A 22,039-nucleotide genomic window follows, 5' to 3' on the forward strand; every position below is an offset into this window, starting at 1 on the left:
TGAGCCTGATTTTCTGTCCTTCTCTCTTTTGAAAAGTATAATACTTTTAAGATAGAAAGGAGTTTCTAAAGTAATGACACTGATTTGGTCATGTCTAGTCTTATCTAGTATACAATCACTGATGAAAATAAATACATCTCAATAAAATAAAAGTGAAGAATTTGTGGTAGGTCCCATTTTCATCTACTTATAATAAGTTACCTGAGGTTCTACATCAAGTATTGCAATTAGTCCCTGCTCATGGATCTTCCGTATTGTTTCCAGTTTTGTCCCATACATTGCATCCTCATGGCTGCCATATTCCAAATATTCATTGTTTGATATATCCTGCATCATTTGGTCATGTGATACAAAGTAGTAATTTTTTCCATTTTCTTCATCTTTCTTTGGAGGTCGGGTTGTGTCTGAAAATAAAATATATTTTTAACACAAAAGCAGTACTAGGCTTTCATGTGGCATATCTATTGGTTTATCAATATTTATTCACTGAATGATGTAGCCTGCTAATTCATATGTAGAACAATGAAGTGTGAGCTGACGGGAGTCAGAGTAACAAGGTCTAGGAAAAGTGGAAGGCTGAGGGATATGTTGGGGAAAGCAGGTGACTGATGGATGTGGAAAAGAGAAAAAAAAAGAAAAGAAAGGAAGAACAGAAGGTTGTAATTAACCTCTGTTCGGTGAAGATGGTAAGATTCTTATTAGTTGCTTTCAAGACTATTCTTCTACAGTTTGTTCTTCATCTATGGTTAATAGGCCTGATCTCACTGCTCTTCTTGTTTCTAAACCATTCCCTTAAAATTCCCTAGGCTGTAGGGGCCCCTTTTTACCCCAGAAGCAATACGAGGTCAAATCCTTTTTCTTTAATGGTCTGTATTATGGGGCAGAGTGCACCTTCACCAAAGTGAGAGATTACACAAAATTAGGAGGAGTGGGTGATACGACAGTCAGTGCCTATGCTGGCACCCAGAGGGATCTCAACAAGCTGGAAGAAGTTGAACACGAACCATTGGTGTGCTCCTGCTGCTAGAAAGCCTACAATATCCTGGATTGCATTAGGCAAAATATTGACAGCAAGTACAAGAGGGTGAACCCTCTCCTATAACTGAGCACTGGTGGGGCCACATGAGTGCTGAGTCCAGCTCTGGGCTTCTCCAGGACAAGAGAGGCATGGACATGGAAGGAGTTCAGTGAAAGGTCACTGCAGCATCTCAAGGCTTAGAGAGCTGGAATGAGAAGAGAAGGCTCGGGGGCTTCTCATCAGTGAGTACAAATATCAAAGGGAAGGTGTTAAAAACACATAGCCAATTTTTTTTTTGCACTGGTGCCCAGCACAAGAGGAACAAACTGGAAAGCAGGAGGCTCTGGACATTGGGAAGCAATTATTGTGTAGGTGATGGAGCACTGGCATGGTTTGCCCAGAAAGTTTGTGGAGTCTCTTCCTTGGAAATCTATCTGGATGTGGGCCTGGGCATCCTGCTCTGGGCGTCCCTGCTGGAGCAGGGGTTGGAACACACGACCTCCACATACAGGGACCTCAACCATTCTGTGATTCTGTAGGCCATCTGCTTCTCTTTTCCCCACAGGCACAGTTACATTCACTTATCTCTACTTCTAATATTCTCTGACAAACTGATTTACTTTCAGTTTTCCACTCATGTTTATGTTGGTAATACTACATATGAAACACCACATTTCTTTGCAATCTAATCTCATAGGATCCAACCTTATCATAATTTTCAAGTATTAAAAAGATTGAACTCATTTTCCGTTTTTAAATATGTCTATTACTATTCTGAGGATTACTTAGCAGTGTATTTTGCTCACAGTACTGGTAGTTTCTTCTGAAGTTGAAAATTAGTATTATAGATCAGTTATTATTTTAAGGAATTCAAGAACAATGGACTACATAAAACCTTTAGTATCACTATTCTACTCACTGCTGTCATAGGTCTACTAAAACTTTCCTCTTTAATTGTCTGCATTTGTTAAAACTTTTCTTTTTAACACTCATATTCTTATGCGGTTTCCTGCAGAGTGTGAAAGTATAAAAACTGCATGAAGGCCTGACTGTGGTCAAGACAGATAAAACTATTTAACAATGACTTATTTTTCAAATATACTGCTTCTTCAAATCTATGTAGTAAGTGACATATGGCCTACTAATCCTTAAACCACCAGTGTGACATCTCTTTTTGACCTTTGAGATCAAGTTTTCAGTGGCTAGATAATTTTTTCATAATGCATGCTGCTAAATACTACATACAATACACAGCCCACCTCAGGAGTTACCTACTCTTACCATGGTTTTTCAAAAGATTGAAGAAAATGCAGTAAGAATCTGTCCCTGAGAGCTGAAAAGAATGAATTCAACTACCCACAGTCAGCTGAAACACAGGTGATGCCCCCATCATAATTAAAGTCTGTGATGTATTTTACATGATTTATTTCAGATAGCTAAAATAAGGTATTAAATGAGGTCCCCTAAACACAAGCATTAGGTCCATAAACACGAGTACTGTGTTAAATATCCTAAATGTGCCTTAAATCTGATGCATCCATGCAGTCCAATCAGGTATGACACAGGAGCTAACACACCTTCTGAAGAGGGGCTGAAGGTTAAAATGATGTCTACAGCAGTTATCAAAACATTAGAATGATGCTTAAGCACCTGGACTGCACTCTGATTTGTAGCTAGTCTCTTCATTTTTCTTATATGATCAGTGAAACAGTTTAAATGCTTCCACAGGGCAGGAACCTAATGCAGGCAATCCAAGGTATGGCCTTCATGGCATATGTGAGCCCGTTTTATAACTGAATTTGAAGACAAAGTAGATATTTCAGCTTCTGCCTCCTCAGAACAATACACATAGTACTTGAGAGAACCTGGGTGAAAGGTACATTTAAAACATTTATTACTTTTTGCTTCAGATCTTTGTAATGGAATACACATTTCCTGATTTCCTACAGTTTCTGAAGTCAGCCTAAAACAAGAGTGGGCAGATTTAGCTGCTGGATGGGCATGTTTTAGAATGCCTAGGCTTGAGGGGAAAAGGCTGCATCTCCAACAAATAATGTAGTAGAATATACAGTTCCTGCCATGGGACTGGCTGAGACTGCTGTGAAGGAAAAATGCCCCTGTGTTCTTGGTAACAACCCATTCGGTGAGCTGTGAAGTTAACTGCATTTTCTTTTTCTTATTGTCATCTCCGGAAATTTGAGAGTTATTTTAATATAATAACAATACTCAATGTTAGGCTGTGAAAATTAGTTTAAGACACTTAGATAAGGTATACCTTAAAGTCTTCCTCTAAATCTAGTAGATTTTTCTTCTCATGGGAATTATACAGATTTTTTAGCTTCATGGCTGTTTCACTCTTAATTCAACTGTTAAGTTAACACAGGAAAATGTGCAATGTTTTTGTCTTCCTTCTTAATAAATTTTGTGAATACTAAGAAACATTCAGTGTAGAAATAGTGTTACTTACTACACTCTTTGAAAAAACAAAGCAAGAAATATTCCCAGCCCTTTCACCATTCACTCTTCCTTAACAAAAGATTCACCTCAGTGAAACTGGAGACGTGTAGTACTACCATGGGACTGCTGTCAAGGACGCTACACACAGTTATGCACTACATTGAACACTGCTACTTACGAGGAATGGGGTAAGCAAATCTGTCCGGATGTTTTGTGATGAGTGTGTTTTTTATGTGTCGTCTTCCAACACCATGTGCACCTAATCCACGACACAAAAAAAATCATTTATTAGTCTTCCACCACAAGGGGTTAAAAAATATGCTGTTATATTCAGAATAATAACTCGGAATTACCTAGTAAGACTAGTGTTTTCCTTTTGAATGCTGGCAGTTTTACTACTTCTTCATATGTGACGAGATCTAATTGATCAAACACTAAAACACAAAAGAAACCCCCAGAGGGATAAGAAAAAAAGGCATATTAAGGATGATAATTAATTGTGCCACAAATTGTCATTTTAGCAAGTGTTAGATTCACAATACAAAGCAATATGTTATGGAAAATAAAACCATTTCATATGTAATTTTAAGAAAACTGTCCGTTAAGAAAACTGTTAAAAAGCAATAACACAACTACTGAAATGCTCAGGAAAATTTGCATGTCCTTTCATGCAGTATTCAGCAGACCACAAAAATCAGCTAAAATGGCATGCTATTCACATTTGCATTCCTAAGAAGTAGCAATACTAAAGAAAATCTGTAGACAGTGACCAACACGAATACAGTATGAGAACATCTATTTACACTGAAGATAGGGATACTTTCATACTCATCTTTAACAAGATCTTTGAGTAATCATGATTTTTGAGGGTTAATTCTTTGTGATATTTCTTCTTCAAAACAACTACCACATTACTTGTAATTAGAGTTCTCTTTCAACACACGTGCTAGTTAAATCGACATGCTTTTAAAACTTTTGATAGAACAAAAAGTGATGACATTACATAAAAGAACCTCCGCCATATTTAGGGAAAAATTGTAAAAGTATTATTTCAGAAATGATTTCAACTGCAGTGAATTAATTCCGTCATGCCTATCAATCTATTGTGAATTGCCAAGATATGTAATGATTGACAAATCAAGTTTTGTTCATAAAAACACCTTCTTACTCTGTCCAACAAGATCTGTGGTTGTTTTTGCAGAATTTTGATTAAAAAAAACCCAAAAAACAGGAGGCAGTTGACTGTATTTTTAAAGATTAAAGCAATCAGCAGTTAGGAACAGAGTAACGTGCAAGAGTTTACAGTTCTGTACTTGAATGCATTGTAAATAGAAGGGAGAGACTGCATCTTAAGTATGACATTTTTGAGTTTTTCCAAGTCCCAAGGTGGTGTATTCACTTGAACTACAACCTGTCCATCTTTTTTTTTTTTTAATAAAGCAAAAATCTGGATATATTCCTCATTTTTCTCTTGCTTCTCATGGTCCAAACCCCCTGTTGTAAGTAGGCAGGGGAAAGAGATTGTTTTTGCTTTCTCCAGTTGTCACCAACTTTAATGGTCTGGAGACATTCTGACTGTAGAGCCTACCAGAAAGCACATCTTTTGTACTAAAGTCAGAGCACCAAAGGGTTTTCTTAATATATTTCTTTTTATAGGGCAGATGTTAAGTCCAATGGCACTGTTTCTACCCCAGAAACAAGTACAATTACTTTAATTTAGTCAAACTACAAATTAGTCAATTGACATACTTGACTTTAAGGACTTGAAAAGATACGCATTTGAAAACTTCCCAAGTTCCTTTGAAGCATTTTGCACTTCATGATGAAGAAAAACCTCTTTCAACCTTTCCCCAAATATTACAAGATAAAACAAGCAAGAAGTGAGTCGTGTTTTTCTTCCTCTCCACAAACTACAAATATGGAATGCTTCATTTCTGCAACTTTGCACTGTCTAAATTGACTAAATTCATTTCATATCAGAAAGACAAAGATCTACAACATGCTAAACAGTTTTACCGTTCTAACCACTCTGGTTCTACCATTCTAACTATCTACTGAGAAAGGTGTCTTCTCCCATGAAAAAAAGTCAATCCTTTATTTTCTTCTTGAACAAAACCATGTTATGTTAGATACAGACAACAGGAGCAAACAACAGAAATGGTACATATTAATGCCTTCATCACAAAATTAGTAGCATGAAGAAGATACGTCTCAGTCTACATGGAGTTACCTAATGATTGTAGGGTTTTCAAGCACAAAAGAAAATGAGTATTTTTAAAATATACACAAGATACAAGGAATACGGGATACATTTAAAGACTGAACTTTTAATGCTCCTGTGTTACTAGCTAATAAAAAAAAAAAGGAGTTCTTGAAAGGAAACAGTAAGAAGCAAATAAAGAGGCATTGTCACTTGACAGGTTACTTACATGCACAGAGGCCATTGGGAGTAAGACAGCATGAAAAATGTACAGGGGTCATTGAGATATGGCTTGTAATATATTAGTAAAATAAAAAGTATATGCACAAAATAAACTTTACCATGCAGTAGTCTAAACACGAGGCAAATAAATCACATTAAGAAATGATAAACATATTTTATAAAAGCTTGGCAATTTTCTACATTATGCATAATATGACGCATAGTTCTAGCATGTTCTGAAGAGTGTTCTTTTATGAAGTCCTGCAATATCGTTTCAGAAAATTTTTTTAAAAATGTCAGTATCACTGCAGTATATCCCTAGAGATAATCTCTGGAGCATTTATAGAAATGCTAATGAATCTTGAAACGATTTTTTTTTCTGTAGCTTTTGGTTCCAAAAAGGTTTTACAATGCTAAGAGGAATGATCAAGAAGATATCTCTTGGAGGACACGCTGTTCTATTATCAAGTATGGAAGAAAGAAAAATTGGATGACTCATTTTTCTTATGAAGGAGAATATACTTTCTGAAATGTTTTAAATTCTGAAACACACACACATAAAATCTGCAAAAAGTAATGTTGCAGTATTTCTCACTAACAATACCATATGTGATATTTTAAAGAAGGTAAATTCAGTACTAAGTTCATTAAACCTAATAAATTCACAAAAGTATCACATCATTTCAGTGATCCTCTTAATATCTACATACTTTTTAAATCCCTGGAATGTTGTTGGCATCAATTTTAGTACCTGAAGGATACAGTGACCAATAAAAATTGCTCACTGAAATACTAATCCCAGTTTGATTAACTTTTTGACTTCTCAGGGGGAAGGGCAAGAACATTTTTAAATAATTATGACCTCTTCAAATGTTCATATTTCTAATTATATTTCATATGTTTATATTTCTAATTTTTGGCAAACTCTGAAAAGTCTCCAAAAGCACTACCATGGGCAAGCACTAAGGCCATCAAATCATGCAATCAAATGTTTGTCAACCTTGTCCAAAAAGCCCCCCTCTCATCAAAACAGTGATGTAAATATATTACCCTCCTTTGATGAGGATTTAATTGATACAAAGTCTTCAGGAACAAAATTAGCTCAATATATTGAGCTAATACCACAGACATACTCGTCCCTTTGCAGCACGCCATGTGAAGTCCCACTGACATTATTAACTACATAGTTGCATTTGTGAACTGTACAGTGAAACTTGTCTGTTCTAAAGAAGAAGTGTTTTTTGTTAGGTTGTTCTTCAGCTAGTCCAGTTAACAGCATGACCGTGCACAGTTATACTGGCACAACTGAAGAGAGTAGTGTGCTGTGGAAACGTACGATGGGAACAAGTGGTAAGAATTTAAAGTGAGCGTTGTCAAAGAGTGTAAGTGATAAAATCCAGTTCACTTGCAATAGTTTCTAATAAGGTCATAATTAGTAAGACATGGTTTAGTGTTACTTGGTGAAGCAGAAACATTAAAACAACCAGGATGGGAAGCCAGCAAAAAAAAGTAAACCAGTTAAGCTTTCAATCTCTACTTCCATCATTAATTAAATACTTAGAGACAATGCAAAACAGGTTTCAGAATAACAGGTAATTTTATATTTGACTGTGAATAACTTAAACGTGACTATGAATTAAGAGTATATATGATAATTATTGATCTTTGACTTTCATAGATCATATTTCAAGTAACTCTTAATGTAAGTTCCATAGTACAGAAATATTATGAGCTCTGGTTCTACACACACATTGTACAGATAAAGAAAAAAGCAAAAATACAGATTTCTATCTGTATCACATTCTACTTATGCTGTTTCACAACAACTCAATTTTTCAGCAGTCTAGACAGAAATTCAAAAATCAGGATTCAGGCAGAAATCACTGCAAGACTTCCAGTTTGCCAGATTTGTTAGCTGTAAAATAACAGCCTGACTACACAGTGACTCTTATGCTTGCAGCTAGAGGAGTTCAAGAAAAGTGTCCTTTCATGATGTTTTCACATACGTAATCTACAACTACAAACACACACTAGCAGGAATGCTAGTGAAGTTTTTCTGTAGTACACAGTACAGTACACAGTAGTGTATCTGATTGTAAAATTCATATCTTGTTGGTTTCTAGTGCTTGTTAAAACATATAAACAAACAAACAAACAAAAAAACAACAACTGTAAAATCATTGTAGGATATATGATGATGAATTTGTTTTCTTAGAGCACACTTCTAACTGCTTCAGCATGCTTCTAACTGCCTCAGCTATCCAGTTTAAACAGCGAAGTACAAGCAGTGTTGTTGGCATAATTAAAATTTAATTTCCATTTTTGCAAGTCACTGATTAGGTTAATAGTGCCAGCTGAACATTTAATGGCAAGGCTTAGATTGTAAAGATTTTAACCTCTTTATACTTGCTTTTTTTTCCTACCTGCATTGTGCTTTGCCAAATATTTATCTTTGTACTGCTTTTTTTTCTTTCCAAACCATGTACAGCTGGCCTGTTGTTCCTGTTTGGTCTTCTCCATGGCAATACAAGCAACTCGCCTAGCATATGGAGTAGAAAAAAAAAAAAAAAGTTGTAATAACTTGTAATAACTGTATTTTAAAAATGTCATGCATGATGAATTAGAAAAAAAAGGCTGTTTAATAGCACAGGAACACAGTGAGACTTTCCCAAACTTTTTTTTATGACTTAAATGCATTTATATACAGACATATTTTGATATAAATACTGTTCTTAATGGTTGATCATAAAAGCTCACATATCACTGGAGCATTGGGAGGAATGGTAGCTACTAAAATGACTGTAGACCAGTGCAGTAGACCAGACTGGAAGAGCAAAGTCTAGAGGGGCTGCTGTGTTTTAAAGCTCAACACAAATGTGTTGAGGAAATGTCTTGAGGTTGACCTTTAGGATGAAGTACTGCATATATTTCTATTCCAGTGTATACCAGTCTCTCCCATATGTTAGGGCTTGCAAGAGATGCAACGAAATGGCTACCTGCCCCTGTTTTTATTGTCACCAAATTTCCCTTAGACAGCAGAGGTGTTACTGGTGCTGTTAAACCCTTTAGAGCACACTAATTCTTTACGCAGCAGATCTTGTGTGAAACATTTTGAGGTAGATTTTCCACACCAATAAATTTCCCTGAGTTATGGTCCTAACATTCATGCTCCAGAACTTACTTGCCAGAGCTTGTCCTGATAAATTTAAAACATTTGCTAAATAGGTTCTGCAAGGGGTTGTTTAAATGCTCTGCACTGTTTTTGTGGAAATGGGTGCCACTGGCGTTCATTTAATCTGTTCTTCCTAAGTTTCTGCACTGTGGTTTCTTTCTACTATTTGGCTTTCACATGAAAAAGGGAAAGAGGAGAAAAACCTCAAACTCCTTTAATTCTTGCCAGTTAGCTACCACCTTATTCCAGCACCACTTGCACTTAAGCAGTACCAGTGAGAAGTGTTTAGAACCTGAAGGGGAAACAGATCTGACTGGCTTATATACATGATTTGTATTTAGTCTTCAGTTCTAGTTTCCCAAAGTGTACCAGAAAGCACAAGTAATGTCTGTAAAACAGGTGTAAACATATGATATTACATGCAACTCTTACTGTTATGCAGATGTGAGAAAAAAAAAATCAACACCACAGGAACAGAAGAAATATAGACTTTTTTTAAAAAAAGGGAAGATTGCACCAAAATTAGCTATATAACAATGACAAACATGAAGGACAAAAAATACAAGCAAAATTACATTCTTTTTAATAGAAAATGTAAGTCATACCATTCTTGAAGTTCAGGAGAGGGAATAAGACCTGCAGTACCGTTTTTGGAGTTCTCCAGTTTACCCTGCCACCAGTTGTGATCGTCTTTGCTAATGATTTGGATAATATCACCAACTCGGAATCTGATGCCAGCTTCTTTGCAAGGAATGAGGTCATCCTTTGCTGGATCATATTCAAACTGTGCTCTTACATATATCTACAAAGGAGAGTTTATAAAAGATGCTGCCATATTATTACTGGTACAGTATTAAGAGAAGTAGGTGAAAATTGGTGCATGTACACTATACACACTGTTTGCAACAAGCAAAGGAAGAAATAGAAGGGCAAAAGCATAAGTGATAGTTGAAAATGAAGCAAAAAAAAAACCAGCCAACACTGGAGACATATATTATTCTGCAAGCTCATGTCTTCTATGCACTGTAAAATCCAAACAGCAAAAATGAAAGTATGCTTCTGAAGACTTTATGCAGATCTATAATGGATAGGGTCCCTCAACTCAATATTAATTATCGTAAATCATTTTAGACTGAAAGCCAGCAGCTTATAATTTGAACTGTGCTTCAATCTGCAACTGAAGTTCCAAGATATGTTTTAGGTGTCTGATGAGAAATATTATTGCATAATACAAAGGGTTTAGGCTACATTACTGATCATTAGAATTTACACTGAAAAATCATGACCACATTTTAAAAAATTAAATAGGAATCTAGCGTTGGGCCTATCGCATTTAGTCACTTGGGTGGAATCTGGGAATACTCCATACAGGGATTTCAGTAAAAGTCTAGTCTATAAATCACAGAATCATAGAATCTTTTGAGTTCAAAGATACCCTTAAAGGCCATCTAGTCCAACTCCCCTGCAATGAACAGGGACACCTGCAGCTATATCAGGTTGTTCAGAGCCCCATCCAACCTGACCTTGGATGTCTCCAGGGATGGGGCATCCAGCACATTTCTGGGCAACCTGTGCCAGTGTCTCATCACCCTTACTGCAAAGAAATTTCTTCCTTGTGTCCAATCTAAGTCCACCTTCTTTATTCTGAAACCATTTCCCCTTGTCCTATCACCACAGATCCTGCGTAAGAGTCTTCCTTCTTATAGCCCTTCCTTCTTATAGCCGTTCCTTCTTATAGTCCCCTTCCTTCTTATAGCCCCCTTTTAGATACTGAAAGGACGCTCTCAGTTCTCCATAGAGTCTTCTTTTCTCCAGGCTGAACAGCCCCAGCTCCCTCAGCCTGTCCTTGTAGCAGAGCTGTTCCACCCTTTGGGTCATTTTTGTAGCCCTCCTCTGGATGTGCGTCAACATCTCTCCTGTACTGTCACAACAATAATGACTGGAATGAGTTTATTCTCCAAGGAATATTAACAGAAGGAATTTGGACTTCACGTTTTAAAATAGTGTACAAATCCCTGATTTGTGTGTTAGTGAGGTTTCAATCACTGAAAAATTATAGCCCTAATGCGTCTGAGGATCTTAAAATCAGAATTAACATCATGCCCAAAATAGATAATTGGATAATTTCTAGAGTTCATGAACAAACCTCACCCTGCAGGGCTCTGGCAGTCATGTATATTCTACTGCTGATTTTCTTACTAAAAGCTGACCAGATTTAAAGAAAATAGTTTTATATTGCAATGTATTATCCTTCATTTAAACTGCAGCACTTCTAAATCTTTGCTCAGAAATTTGCAGCTATGACACTACTCACAGCACTCAAAAAAGTTAATTTCTGTAGTAACCTAGTCTGATACCCAACATACATCGACTTACGATGACCAGCCTGAATTTTTATCTGTTTAGAGAGCAACGGATGGGAACATTAAAACAAAACTCCACTTCTAACGCTTTCAGTCTGACCTTTGTTGTACTGAGCGTATGACTTTAGATAAGCAACCCCAGCTCTTTTTCTCCACAAGAAAAAATGGATATTTAAAAACAAAGTTCTCTTAGTTACTGGCTTTCTATGAAGTTGTCAGTATTGAACTATTTCCATGTTTTACCTCAATTTAATCTAATATAGGTCTAGAAAGATGACCAGCATTTTACTGTGGAGAAACTTTTCCCTGCTGTTCAAGTTCCTGCTGCAGTTTAGGCCATTATCTACTAAGTCTCCATCCAAAGACTGGTTGCTCATGAAACATCACACATTTCCTTATTTACGCTGGTTTATCTGTTATCCTAGCCCTTGCTATATCAGGAATGACAAGCTACCAGAGAAATACACTGGTGCAGAGGGAAAAGAAACTTGAAGAAAAAGGAAACTACCAATGGTACAAGCAAAAGGGACAACAGTATTCTGATACTGTTTTGAACAAACTCTCCTCTCCTGGGAAAATTACCTGAGAGGAAAAACAAAACCTAACACAATGGCTTGAAAGGTCCTCCAAGGAGCTTTCCCTACATTCACGCAGTCTGAAATTTCAGAAGACAACTGAAAGCTGAAAGAACCAGATAGCTGTAAGCTTTAAAAATGGGAAATGAAGTGTGAAAAATATATTCTTTCAATAAGTATTCCAGACAACATAACTAGAAAACCACACAAAAAGATTCTCAAAGACAGCAGCTTATGGGGTTCACTGACTCTTCTGAATGGAACTGCAATAAAAACTATTACATAAGTAAGAGGTTGAATCCACATCCTTTGGATGGAAGATCTTTTTATGGTCTGTGAATCTGTGCTTTAGGACTGAAAATATATTATCTTCAGACTTACCAGCTCTTAATACAAACTGTCCTTCATTTATTTCTTTGAAAAGCTTTGATAATGTTAATATCTAATAATAAATCCACTCAAGACATAGAAACTTTGTGTTTTAGATTATTATGCACTTGCCCTTCATTTCAGCTAAAACACAACACTGAGCCTTTTCTAAGATGAAAATCTGCATAAGTCACATCTTGCCTACACAACATATCATATTACATTTAAAATGAGTTTATAACTTGCATATACAGACACATGAAAAAAATGCTTTTTTGAATTAGCCACAAACAAATGAGTTAGTTAAAAAGAAAAATGAAACAAACAAACAAAAAAATACAAACACAAACTTTCAAAGCTAATGTGTTTTAGTTCAGCACATACAGAATGTGAGGGGAAAAAGATAAGCAGGGATGTTCACTAGCAACTAAATTTATACATTCCCATGGAGGATACTATTCACCTGTCGTCCTTTTGGTTGTGTTGTCGATGGCAAGTCCTGCAGAATAAAGCCAACCCAGGAAAAGAAATTTTCATTTTACTTGTTAAGAGCATACAACACCATTTGTTAGTGATTCATACTACATTACAGTAAAGTGGTAAGTCAGACAAAAGTATAAAGCATTGACCCGTTTTTAGAAAAACCTTTTTCTTAAAGAAAAATCAAACTCAGGCTGTTTAGCAGCAAGCTGAAGAAAGCAGGTAAATAGTTTAAGCAGATAGAGAATGTGCTTTTTAATATACAATTCAGCATCTTCAACACAAAAGCACTGTCAAGTGAAAGAGGCTAATTATATGAATGCCTTTCCCACTTAATATTTCATATTGTTTTTAAAAGACAAAGTATGGCTATAATAAATTAATGGTTAAAATAAATTTTATGGTTAAGAATAAATTGCACCAAAGAGTAAGATTATAACTAGTAGTTATATTTTTATTTAATTCACAAAAATTTCTTAATTTTTTTTATCCACACAATTATTTCTCATTATATTAATTAACAAGTACTTTACCTTGTGGCAAATCATTTCTCAGGTGTAATGCTGTAATTTTATTATTAATTAAAGGACTAGTTACTCAATTAAAAAAAATTTTTTTAGCTAGTTCCATGACTTATGATATTGACAGCACTCTTACTAAGGGAATTTGCAGGTACAGTTACTACATTGGTCTGAACAATGACAAATGGTAAACAAGACAAATTTAAACACTACTATACATTAGAAAAACAGGAGGTAACAGCACCCTTCTACCTGAATACGTATGAAACAGGAAGTACTTTGTGTTAAAGATGTGATGGTAGTAGCTTGGTTCGTAGTGCAATTTAAAGCCTTTTGCTTTCCATATCCAGCCAAGGCTTGTCTTTCACAAAGTATGTGCACGTACCACAACAGCAGAGGGCACACCAATTCGTTAACTCAGATAGCGGAAACCAGTACACGTTCCAGAGGTCGCTCAAAACACAAAGCTTATGGAATCTAACAGGTCTTGATGCATCAACTGCACAGTTACTTTTTCTTCAAACACTGCTTCTGAAGTTTGGGATGGAAATAAGACTTCCACTTGAAACCTTTTCTTAGCTTTGAGGATATTGCCAACTATGGTTTAAGGCTAACCCAAGTGTCACATTACAGTTATTAACATTTAACTCACTGTATGGCCTTTAATGAAAAGAATATGTTGGAAAAAAAACTCCCAGAAAACGAAAATGGGGGTTACATAAGTAATAACGTTGGTTCTATCAGAAGGACAAAATTCTCCACTGACCACACGATAAGTATAACAGTAATGGCAGATGAGCACCAACAAAACTTTCACACTTTCTCTGTGTGGAACTGGAAATCTTACCGAAACAGAATTGTTAGTGCTGCTATGGCCATTAGCTGGGGACTGTCTGGATGTAGAGGGGGAATCTCTCTGAAATAAGACACAAGGTTCATTAACAACACAACACTATCACAGGAACACAGATAAATTTTTAAAAGAACAGTTACATCCACAGCCTTATAACCATTTGTTTAGCTGCTTTGTCTGTGAAAGTTTCCACACTACTGTGTACATCTGAAGTTTGTTCATAGTTTGAGATTCACGTTTTCATATGTCTTATGTAATAATTATTTTTATGCTGCCTTGGCAGCTTTTTAGTATCAGGGCACACTTACATATTCTGTGGGTGACAATGCTGAAGGCCATTAATCATATTGTTGCTTTTGCTAAAGGCAATTACCTAAGGTTATATGCTGCATACTTGAACTGCAACAAGGAACATACTTCATTTTAAAGAAACTTCTAAATCTTTTTTTTCAGCTATATGGAGGTCAGTGTTGATCACCTTCTACTCCTTCATATATAACTCTCTATTAGTGTCTTAAAGACACTGCTGCTAACAGGAACAGGAAGTTGGACACACTCTCCTGTCTTCTCATCCATTTTACAGCATATTAAGTTTTTTTTCTTTTTTTGCCTCCAACATTCTTATGAGCTTGAAGCTTTTGCAAAGCTTCTTTGCAAAAATATATCATTTAAAAAAGCCACCTTTCTTGACTCATGCTACCACTATGATCCTACACTTCAGTGAGGAGAAAGCAGATGCAGAAGTTCTACAGAAGGAATCACAGGACTTCCTGGGTCTTGCAGAGAGAAGAGATCGCTGAGCAATCTTCTTCACATGTCATTTTGATCATAAAGTCCTTAATTCCATAATATCAGACAATCGAGTTTAACTAGCTATGTCTTCAGAAAATCAAATAATTCACTAAAACGTTGTGACAAAAATTATAACCTACTTTAGCTCCAAAAGAACTTTGGAATATAATATTCCATAACAAGGGTCAATTGAGGAATGACTGGTAATTTCGTGTAACACCAAGGATAGTAGATAAAAGAGGTAAAACAGTTTTCAAAGAACACAAAGTCACCCTGCCACATTTTATCAATGAGTGCCTTTGTGAACAGATTAAAAAACAGAATTGGAGCTGAACTATTTATGCAATAGTATTAATCAGGTGAAGGTCCACTAATACAGTCTCCAACTTCTACTAATTACGTGATAGCACTCAGCTATTTTAAAGCACACGGACAAAAAAATTAAAATGGCAAGCAATACTTTCCTTTGCTGTCTGTATTCTTGATGTACAACAAACTTATCTAGAACATGCACTTTTTTTGGACTCACTGCACGTGATTTCATAAAGTTCATATACAGCTATCTGAAAGTAATATAACTGTAAGATCATTTAGGTCTGTGTACTTCTGCTAAACATGTGAGAACAAAAAACTCATTTGGCACTAAAAGTTGTTTGCGACACATAACGAACTGGAGGGAATCAGTTCTTGTTATACTTAGAAAAATCACTCCAGCACAAGTTCCAAATAAAGTACTAATTACTGCAATAACCAATTATATTTGCTCAAAAGAATCACTGTTCATTTTTTAGGGAATTGCACATTGGTACCACTTTTATTATCAAACAGCAGCTAAGAGATAGCTCTTGGCAAAAAAGCAGCAAGTCCCTTCTTTCATAAATAGATCTTCTGCTTGCTCAGCAATTCAAGCCCTACCAACTTCTCTCATTTTCAAAGAGAGATGGAAGGATGAAATTTAAGTCTGTTATTGTTTTTGTTGTTGTTGTTGCTGCTTCATTTTTAAAACTACTTCATTATCATCTATTAGTCCAGTAATGGTTTGGCTGGGAAAGGTTTGGAAAGTGATTTAAGCATCCAAGTCTTTTGGAGAAAAACATGTTTAGAGTAATGATGCTATTTCTGGACATTCTTGAAGGCTTCTCCCTTTAAAGGAAATTTCTTGGTTTGAGAATATTTTGTTTTTATTCCTCCAACAATTCTCAACAGAAGACAGAACACTATTCAAAGCAAATGCTTGTCAAAACATATCAAGGAAAACAAATATTTTCAGTGCTATCTGTGATTTCAGTACCAATCATAAGAAACTGCAATTATATCAAGCTTGTCAAGAAGCATATGCATAATTTTAAAATATTTAGCTAATTCAGACATCTTTTCAAATACATTTAGGTTCCTAATTTCCTAGGGACCTATGCTTTCTCTCCAAAAAACCTCAAAATTTAAGCAAAAAACTGTAAAAGCAATGGGTAGGGAGATCCTTGTAGAAAGTTACGACTGCTTAGACCTGGATTGGAATACTTCATCTCTGATTCTGAGTTTGTTCCTCCACTGAACTAGACAAATCACTGGTTCTCCTGGTCAGAATCTTTTTCTGACTAGATCCTCTAGTCAGAAATGCACTCAGAAGATTAAATGATTCTGAGTAGTGTGAAAATGATATAATATTTCAGTGCTCCTTGAACATCTAGAATTCCCAATCTTATCTAGCCGCAAGCTAAATAATAAAATGGTAGATTTCAATATCATCCCTATTCACTTCATGCATCACAGCTGAAGTCTTAGAAAAAACATCTGCAGTCATTTCCGAATGATGGCAAAATTACTTTTGCATTGACTCCTTGTTCTAATGGATGGATTCTGAATGACAAATCAACACGCCTGAGACACAGTCCTACAGAGGAGATCAATTACATCTATTAGATGTGGCCCAATCAGATTGGACACACAGACTCACAGCATCAGCAGGATTGGAAGGAATGTTTTGAGATCCTCTAGTCCCATCTTCCTGCTCAATCAGACTCCCTTTAACAGGTTCCACAGGCAATCACGTATTTTGAGTTATCTCCAGTAAAGGAGACAAACCACCTCTGTGGGCAGGCTGTTCCATGAACATGTACAAGAACAGCCTCACTAATAACACCATTGCCAGATCCTTTTCAAAAAATCTCCAAATGTATTTCAACTCCAGTTTTGCTCAAGCAATTTTTCTGTAAGTTTGAGATTATAAAAAGATTTAAGACCACAAAAAGTCTTATGATCTTAGCCCTAATGGCAACATTCCAAGGCTAAGTACGTAGATCTATGATTACCAGTGGATTTTAAAAATCTCATATATATAAAGGCTTTTCTTTGTAATGAAACAGTTTAAATGTTTCACGAGAAACAACGGGTGTTCCTTGCAAGGAAAGGTTTTTCTTAAGAAAAAAAACCCACCACTTCTCTTACCATTCTTACATATCCAACAACATAAGAAATTAGGGCATTCTGTCAGTACAGAGTGAGAATTCAAATGTAGCTAGAACTAAAGGCTTCTTAGTGGGATAAAGTACTAGCTGAAATGTATAATCAGCATACACAACTGTTCTAAATTATTACTGAAGTTTGTTCTTATGTAAAAATAAGTTTGTAGTGGAAGCAGACAAAACAACATCCGGGCCACTGTGTTATCTAGATATCCGAGTCATGTGTTCCATGTACCAAAGCAATGACTAAGCAGGTATTTTCACAGTAGAATGACTGGCTCAAGATTTTCTAAAGGTGAAACTCACAAATGCTATGTTTTCAAGCAAAGTTTACTCCTGAACAACTTGAAATTAGTCAGTTGAAATTTTGAAAATTGCCTAGAGACACTGAAATACTTTACAAACTACGGGGACAAGACTTACCTAAATATGGAAAATGGTACAATATTTAGAAAATACCACTGCAACACTTCTCTTAAAAGCTCACAAAAGAAGAAAAACACAGCAAGAAGGATTTTAAGAAACATTTAAAAAATAGCTTTCCTCAAAACTAACACCTATATATCTTTGTATTATAAAGGGACATTAACAGCTTTTATATAAATACAAATAGGCAGATTATGTCTGATTGTACTAATATTTAGTTCTGTTTATTAAGATTATCAAGGAGTTTTTTTTATCCCAATGATGTTATTATCATAAAAATTACCTTAAAAACAAAAACAAAAACAACTACTGATTCTGTTTTACATTTCTCTTCTAGTAAAACTGCATTACATCAGCAACCATCTGTGTATGAAGGTGGGCAGGAAAAGAAAACCAACATAAATTTCTAGAAATACTTGAAATACAGCCAAATACAGCTTAGCTAGTTCTGAATTTATTTTGCTAGAGTGCATAGCAGCAAATCATCTTGCTAGACTGAATACAAGCTTGAGTGTTAGAAGCAAGTATTCCATGTCCTAAGAATATAATTGAGCATCCATTTTAAGCCTGTATCAGTGGCAAATAATTTGATTCCTCATTCGAATCACAATTCTGAAAAATTCTCTGAAAGAAATTCTCTCTGTACCAAAGGACCAAATGTGATTTAACAGCATAATTTGAAATGCTGTCTTTTTATGAATACTTGTAACAGCTGGAACACCAGTCGAAGTTATAGATATGACCAAACAGGTGGAATAGACTTAGGCACCTGATTAATTGAAAGCAAAATGCCATGAATTATGATAAATATACATAGTGGGTTTTTTGTTTGTTTTTATTCTGTCTTTGATCACACATTTCCAGTTCCAGTGTTTTGTTCAAAGAAAGCAAAGAAAGGTAAGAGTCTTCTGTGAAAAACACAGTCATGAAGAACCTAAGAACAGGAAGCTAAGAAATGACCTACTGCTACTAAAATATCACCTAATAGTATTAAAGTTGTATGTGGCATTTAATTTTCTCCAAATTATTATATTTCCAAGGAGATACATAGTTTCACCAGTTTTTGTGTTAAAATAAGAGGAAGAGAGTTATCTTTTATTATAACTACTACTTACAGTACAGAACTCAATACATAAATGCATCAGCACACTCCAGAATTTCTATTTGAGTTTTTTTTAAAGCCTTTGTGTTTTATGAAAAACTTCTGTTTTCATATTTATAGCTGACAGGTGAAAATTTGTTGGACCTTCTGTCTCTAAAAGCTTCTCATTCTTGTTGACTTCCATTAAAAGCACATAAGGCAACCAAAAATGGCATATATTTTTTTCCAGATTGTTCTGACAATCACAATAGCTTCAGTGTGTTCTGGCATCTGCTGAGACTCAAAAGCAAAAAGTGTGAAACCAGAGCTCCAATTAAGCTAAGCTTGACTTCAACAAGGTTTGTATTTTCACTCCTGAAATTTTAATTTGGGAATTTTGTGCAGTTAAGCATGTGGGACAGAAAGACTGGCATCATCTACACAGTACATATGCCATCTACATACTTAAATTAGAACAGTACCTCTCAAGCAGTCATTTTCTAGAATTTAATTCCCTATGTTTGCAAACTGGAACATAACTCTGTGAGCAAGAAAGAGGGAATTCGACAGTGCTACTGTGCAAGAACTGTAACACTAAGTTTCTAGTTCAACAGGAACTGAACTCCAAATCTGTTTTTCTTCTGTAATGACAAATACCATTTTTGCATGGAAACATAGTATTTAGCCACATGTAACTGTTACAGACAACCATCACAAATTTACCTCAACAGGGTAATACGGAAACAGATTATTCAATTAACCCTTAACAGCCCAAAGTAGCAAAATAATGTTTCATGCTTGAAAAGGGAGGATAGCTCCTCAGCTTAGGAACTTTAATAGACTTCCTGGATAATGTGTTTAAAATATAATTCTTAAAAGGGCTTCCTAAATATATCAGTTGAGGATGCCCACTCTTTTTTTTTTTTAATTTAAGTAGGCTGTAAAGAGTTATTTAAGGTGCTGATGAGATGAATATGAAGGCAAGGCTGAGTAGGTAGGTGAGACCTACTCGTGTTCCGTTATCTTTGTTGTAAAATTGGTGTGCGTGATCTAACAGGACAGGCAGAAACAATTTCCCAGAAAGCAGTAACATTCAGCCATCAGCAGGCAGTTAGTTACAGGACTGAGGAAGAAACAGGATGGTTCATTAAATTCATTACCTCACAGGATGAAGACTGTGTGCGATAACTTGGCACTATCTTAAAGGTGATACTTCCACGCATTTCCCTCTGCAAAAAGAAAAGCACTTCATTAAAGACTAAGATGCCTAATACAGAATCTCCAAATCACTAATATTTGATAGGAAAGCATTATAGTTAATTTAAGAGCAGTTGTATGCTCTCCTAAAGGAAATATTCAGGGAAGCTGAAATGCTAGGGCAAATCTGTAATTGATCTAAAGGATGAACTGATCTAAAGGATGAACATGCAATATCAGATTGTTCATCTGACCAGTTTTTGAATCTCTACATATATCCATATTTTAAGCTGAGAAATTCACAGATGTGTAGGCTTCTTCCATATCAGTGCTTCCTTTGTATATACATGCTTGTGATCTACACAGTACTTGCTACAAAAGTGACATTTTCTTCTCTCTAATTGCACATGTTTAATAGTGAAAACATATTCACTGTTTCTGAAAAAGCTGCACGTCACTTCAATAAAGGTAGAAATGTAAATAGTCTTATGTCAAAATAGAAGATGGGGTCTGTTGGTTTGCATTTGCTACAGTTATAATTGCTACATATTCATGACAAACAGTAACTGTAGAACAGCAGTACAGTGTGGCATCATATTTGCACAGATATAATTTCTGAAAGGACAGTTGAAATCTAAGTGCCACCATATGGCTGACAAACGCAGGACTTGATCTGAGCAGAAAGGTAAGGAGATCACTTCCTGAAGTTTTTCCCTTCCTCTCTGGCTGGCTTCTTGTGTGTTTACAACACACTATTTCCCTGGACTTGCCTAGGCTTGTCTGTTAGGTCCCAAGAACAACAAAAGTAATAGTAATTACCATCCAAGACCCCAAGGTTAGGGTTGCAAGCAAAAAATCAGAATATCAAACTGACTAAGATAAGATGCCATTTCACTCCAAAAAGCCAGACTGTTTGAGCTTGGTGTATATATATATATATATGTATATATATTTGTAACACCAGTAACTATGTATTACAAGAGTTGTAAGTTGAAACTCTTTAAAACTTACTAACAACTGAATGTAGAAAGATTTTGCACTACACATACAAGTGGACTATCAAGGATAGAAGAAGAAGGGGATGTCGCAATACAATTTTGCAAAGTTTTGTAAAAATATTACAAATGTTTTTATAAAGAACAAGGTAAAGATATCAGACACTTACAAGCATTTTTTGTAGTTGTTCTACTGTTTGATTTGCCACACTGATGCCGTTTATTTCTCGGATTTCATCCCCTACATGTAATGTACCTGAAGAATTAACAAAGCACACAATCAACACAATTACTTACACAAACTAAGAAATGTAACATTCATACAAAGGCATAAATAAAAGGCATAAATATGAAACAATGTTTATATATATGCGTGTATATATATATATATATATATATATTTTTTTTTTTTTTGCTAGATTCATAAAAGAATGCTGGTAATGATGCATTAGAATCTGTCCTTGAGACTGCAGTCAAATGCCAAATGCCAGGTGTTCAGGTGCCTTATACAGTATATAGAATTATAACATCAGACTACCACTTAGTGTAGTCTGGCTTCTGGACACTGTCTCAATTTTATCAGTCAGGCTGTTTTTCATGTCTCCAATTTACATTTGCCACAGCTACAGAATGCATTTTCTGCAGATACTCTTCACCATAACTTCACCAACCCTTGAATGTGAATGCCTTGTAAGTATGACTACCTACAAGCTAAGATGATGAAACAAACATCCACTCAGCTGTAAGACAGGTCACAAACTGACCTGAAGATGGGATGGGAATGGCATGCCACAAGGCTCTGAGACACCACAAAAGATCAATCAGGGAGGCAGCACCAAATTATCTTCAGGATTAG

The 22,039-nt window shown here is 35.6% G+C and overlaps 1 protein-coding gene across 11 annotated transcripts in view; it reads right to left on the reverse strand.

Moving 5' to 3' along the window:
- The window catches only part of CASK (calcium/calmodulin dependent serine protein kinase), a 195,991-nt gene that overhangs the window by 8,646 nt on the left and 165,306 nt on the right, over positions 1 to 22,039 (reverse strand). For 4 of the 11 annotated variants that reach the window (XM_052674190.1, XM_052674192.1, XM_052674200.1 and 1 more), the window contains 9 exons: positions 21,354 to 21,439; positions 20,152 to 20,220; positions 14,225 to 14,293; positions 12,840 to 12,875; positions 9,675 to 9,871; positions 8,321 to 8,436; positions 3,829 to 3,909; positions 3,654 to 3,734; positions 202 to 404 (listed from right to left, as the gene is read on the reverse strand). In XM_052674190.1, the coding sequence (XP_052530150.1) occupies positions 202 to 404; positions 3,654 to 3,734; positions 3,829 to 3,909; positions 8,321 to 8,436; positions 9,675 to 9,871; positions 12,840 to 12,875; positions 14,225 to 14,293; positions 20,152 to 20,220; positions 21,354 to 21,439 (938 nt within the window). The remainder of the gene's footprint in view (positions 1 to 201; positions 405 to 3,653; positions 3,735 to 3,828; positions 3,910 to 8,320; positions 8,437 to 9,674; positions 9,872 to 12,839; positions 12,876 to 14,224; positions 14,294 to 20,151; positions 20,221 to 21,353; positions 21,440 to 22,039) is intronic. The other 7 variants (XM_052674197.1, XM_052674195.1, XM_052674191.1 and 4 more) reach the window with 6 other exon arrangements.

Source organism: Tympanuchus pallidicinctus, unplaced genomic scaffold, assembly GCF_026119805.1.
Source record: "Tympanuchus pallidicinctus isolate F22 unplaced genomic scaffold, pur_lepc_1.0 scaffold14, whole genome shotgun sequence".
Classification (NCBI taxonomy): Eukaryota; Metazoa; Chordata; class Aves; order Galliformes; family Phasianidae; genus Tympanuchus; species Tympanuchus pallidicinctus.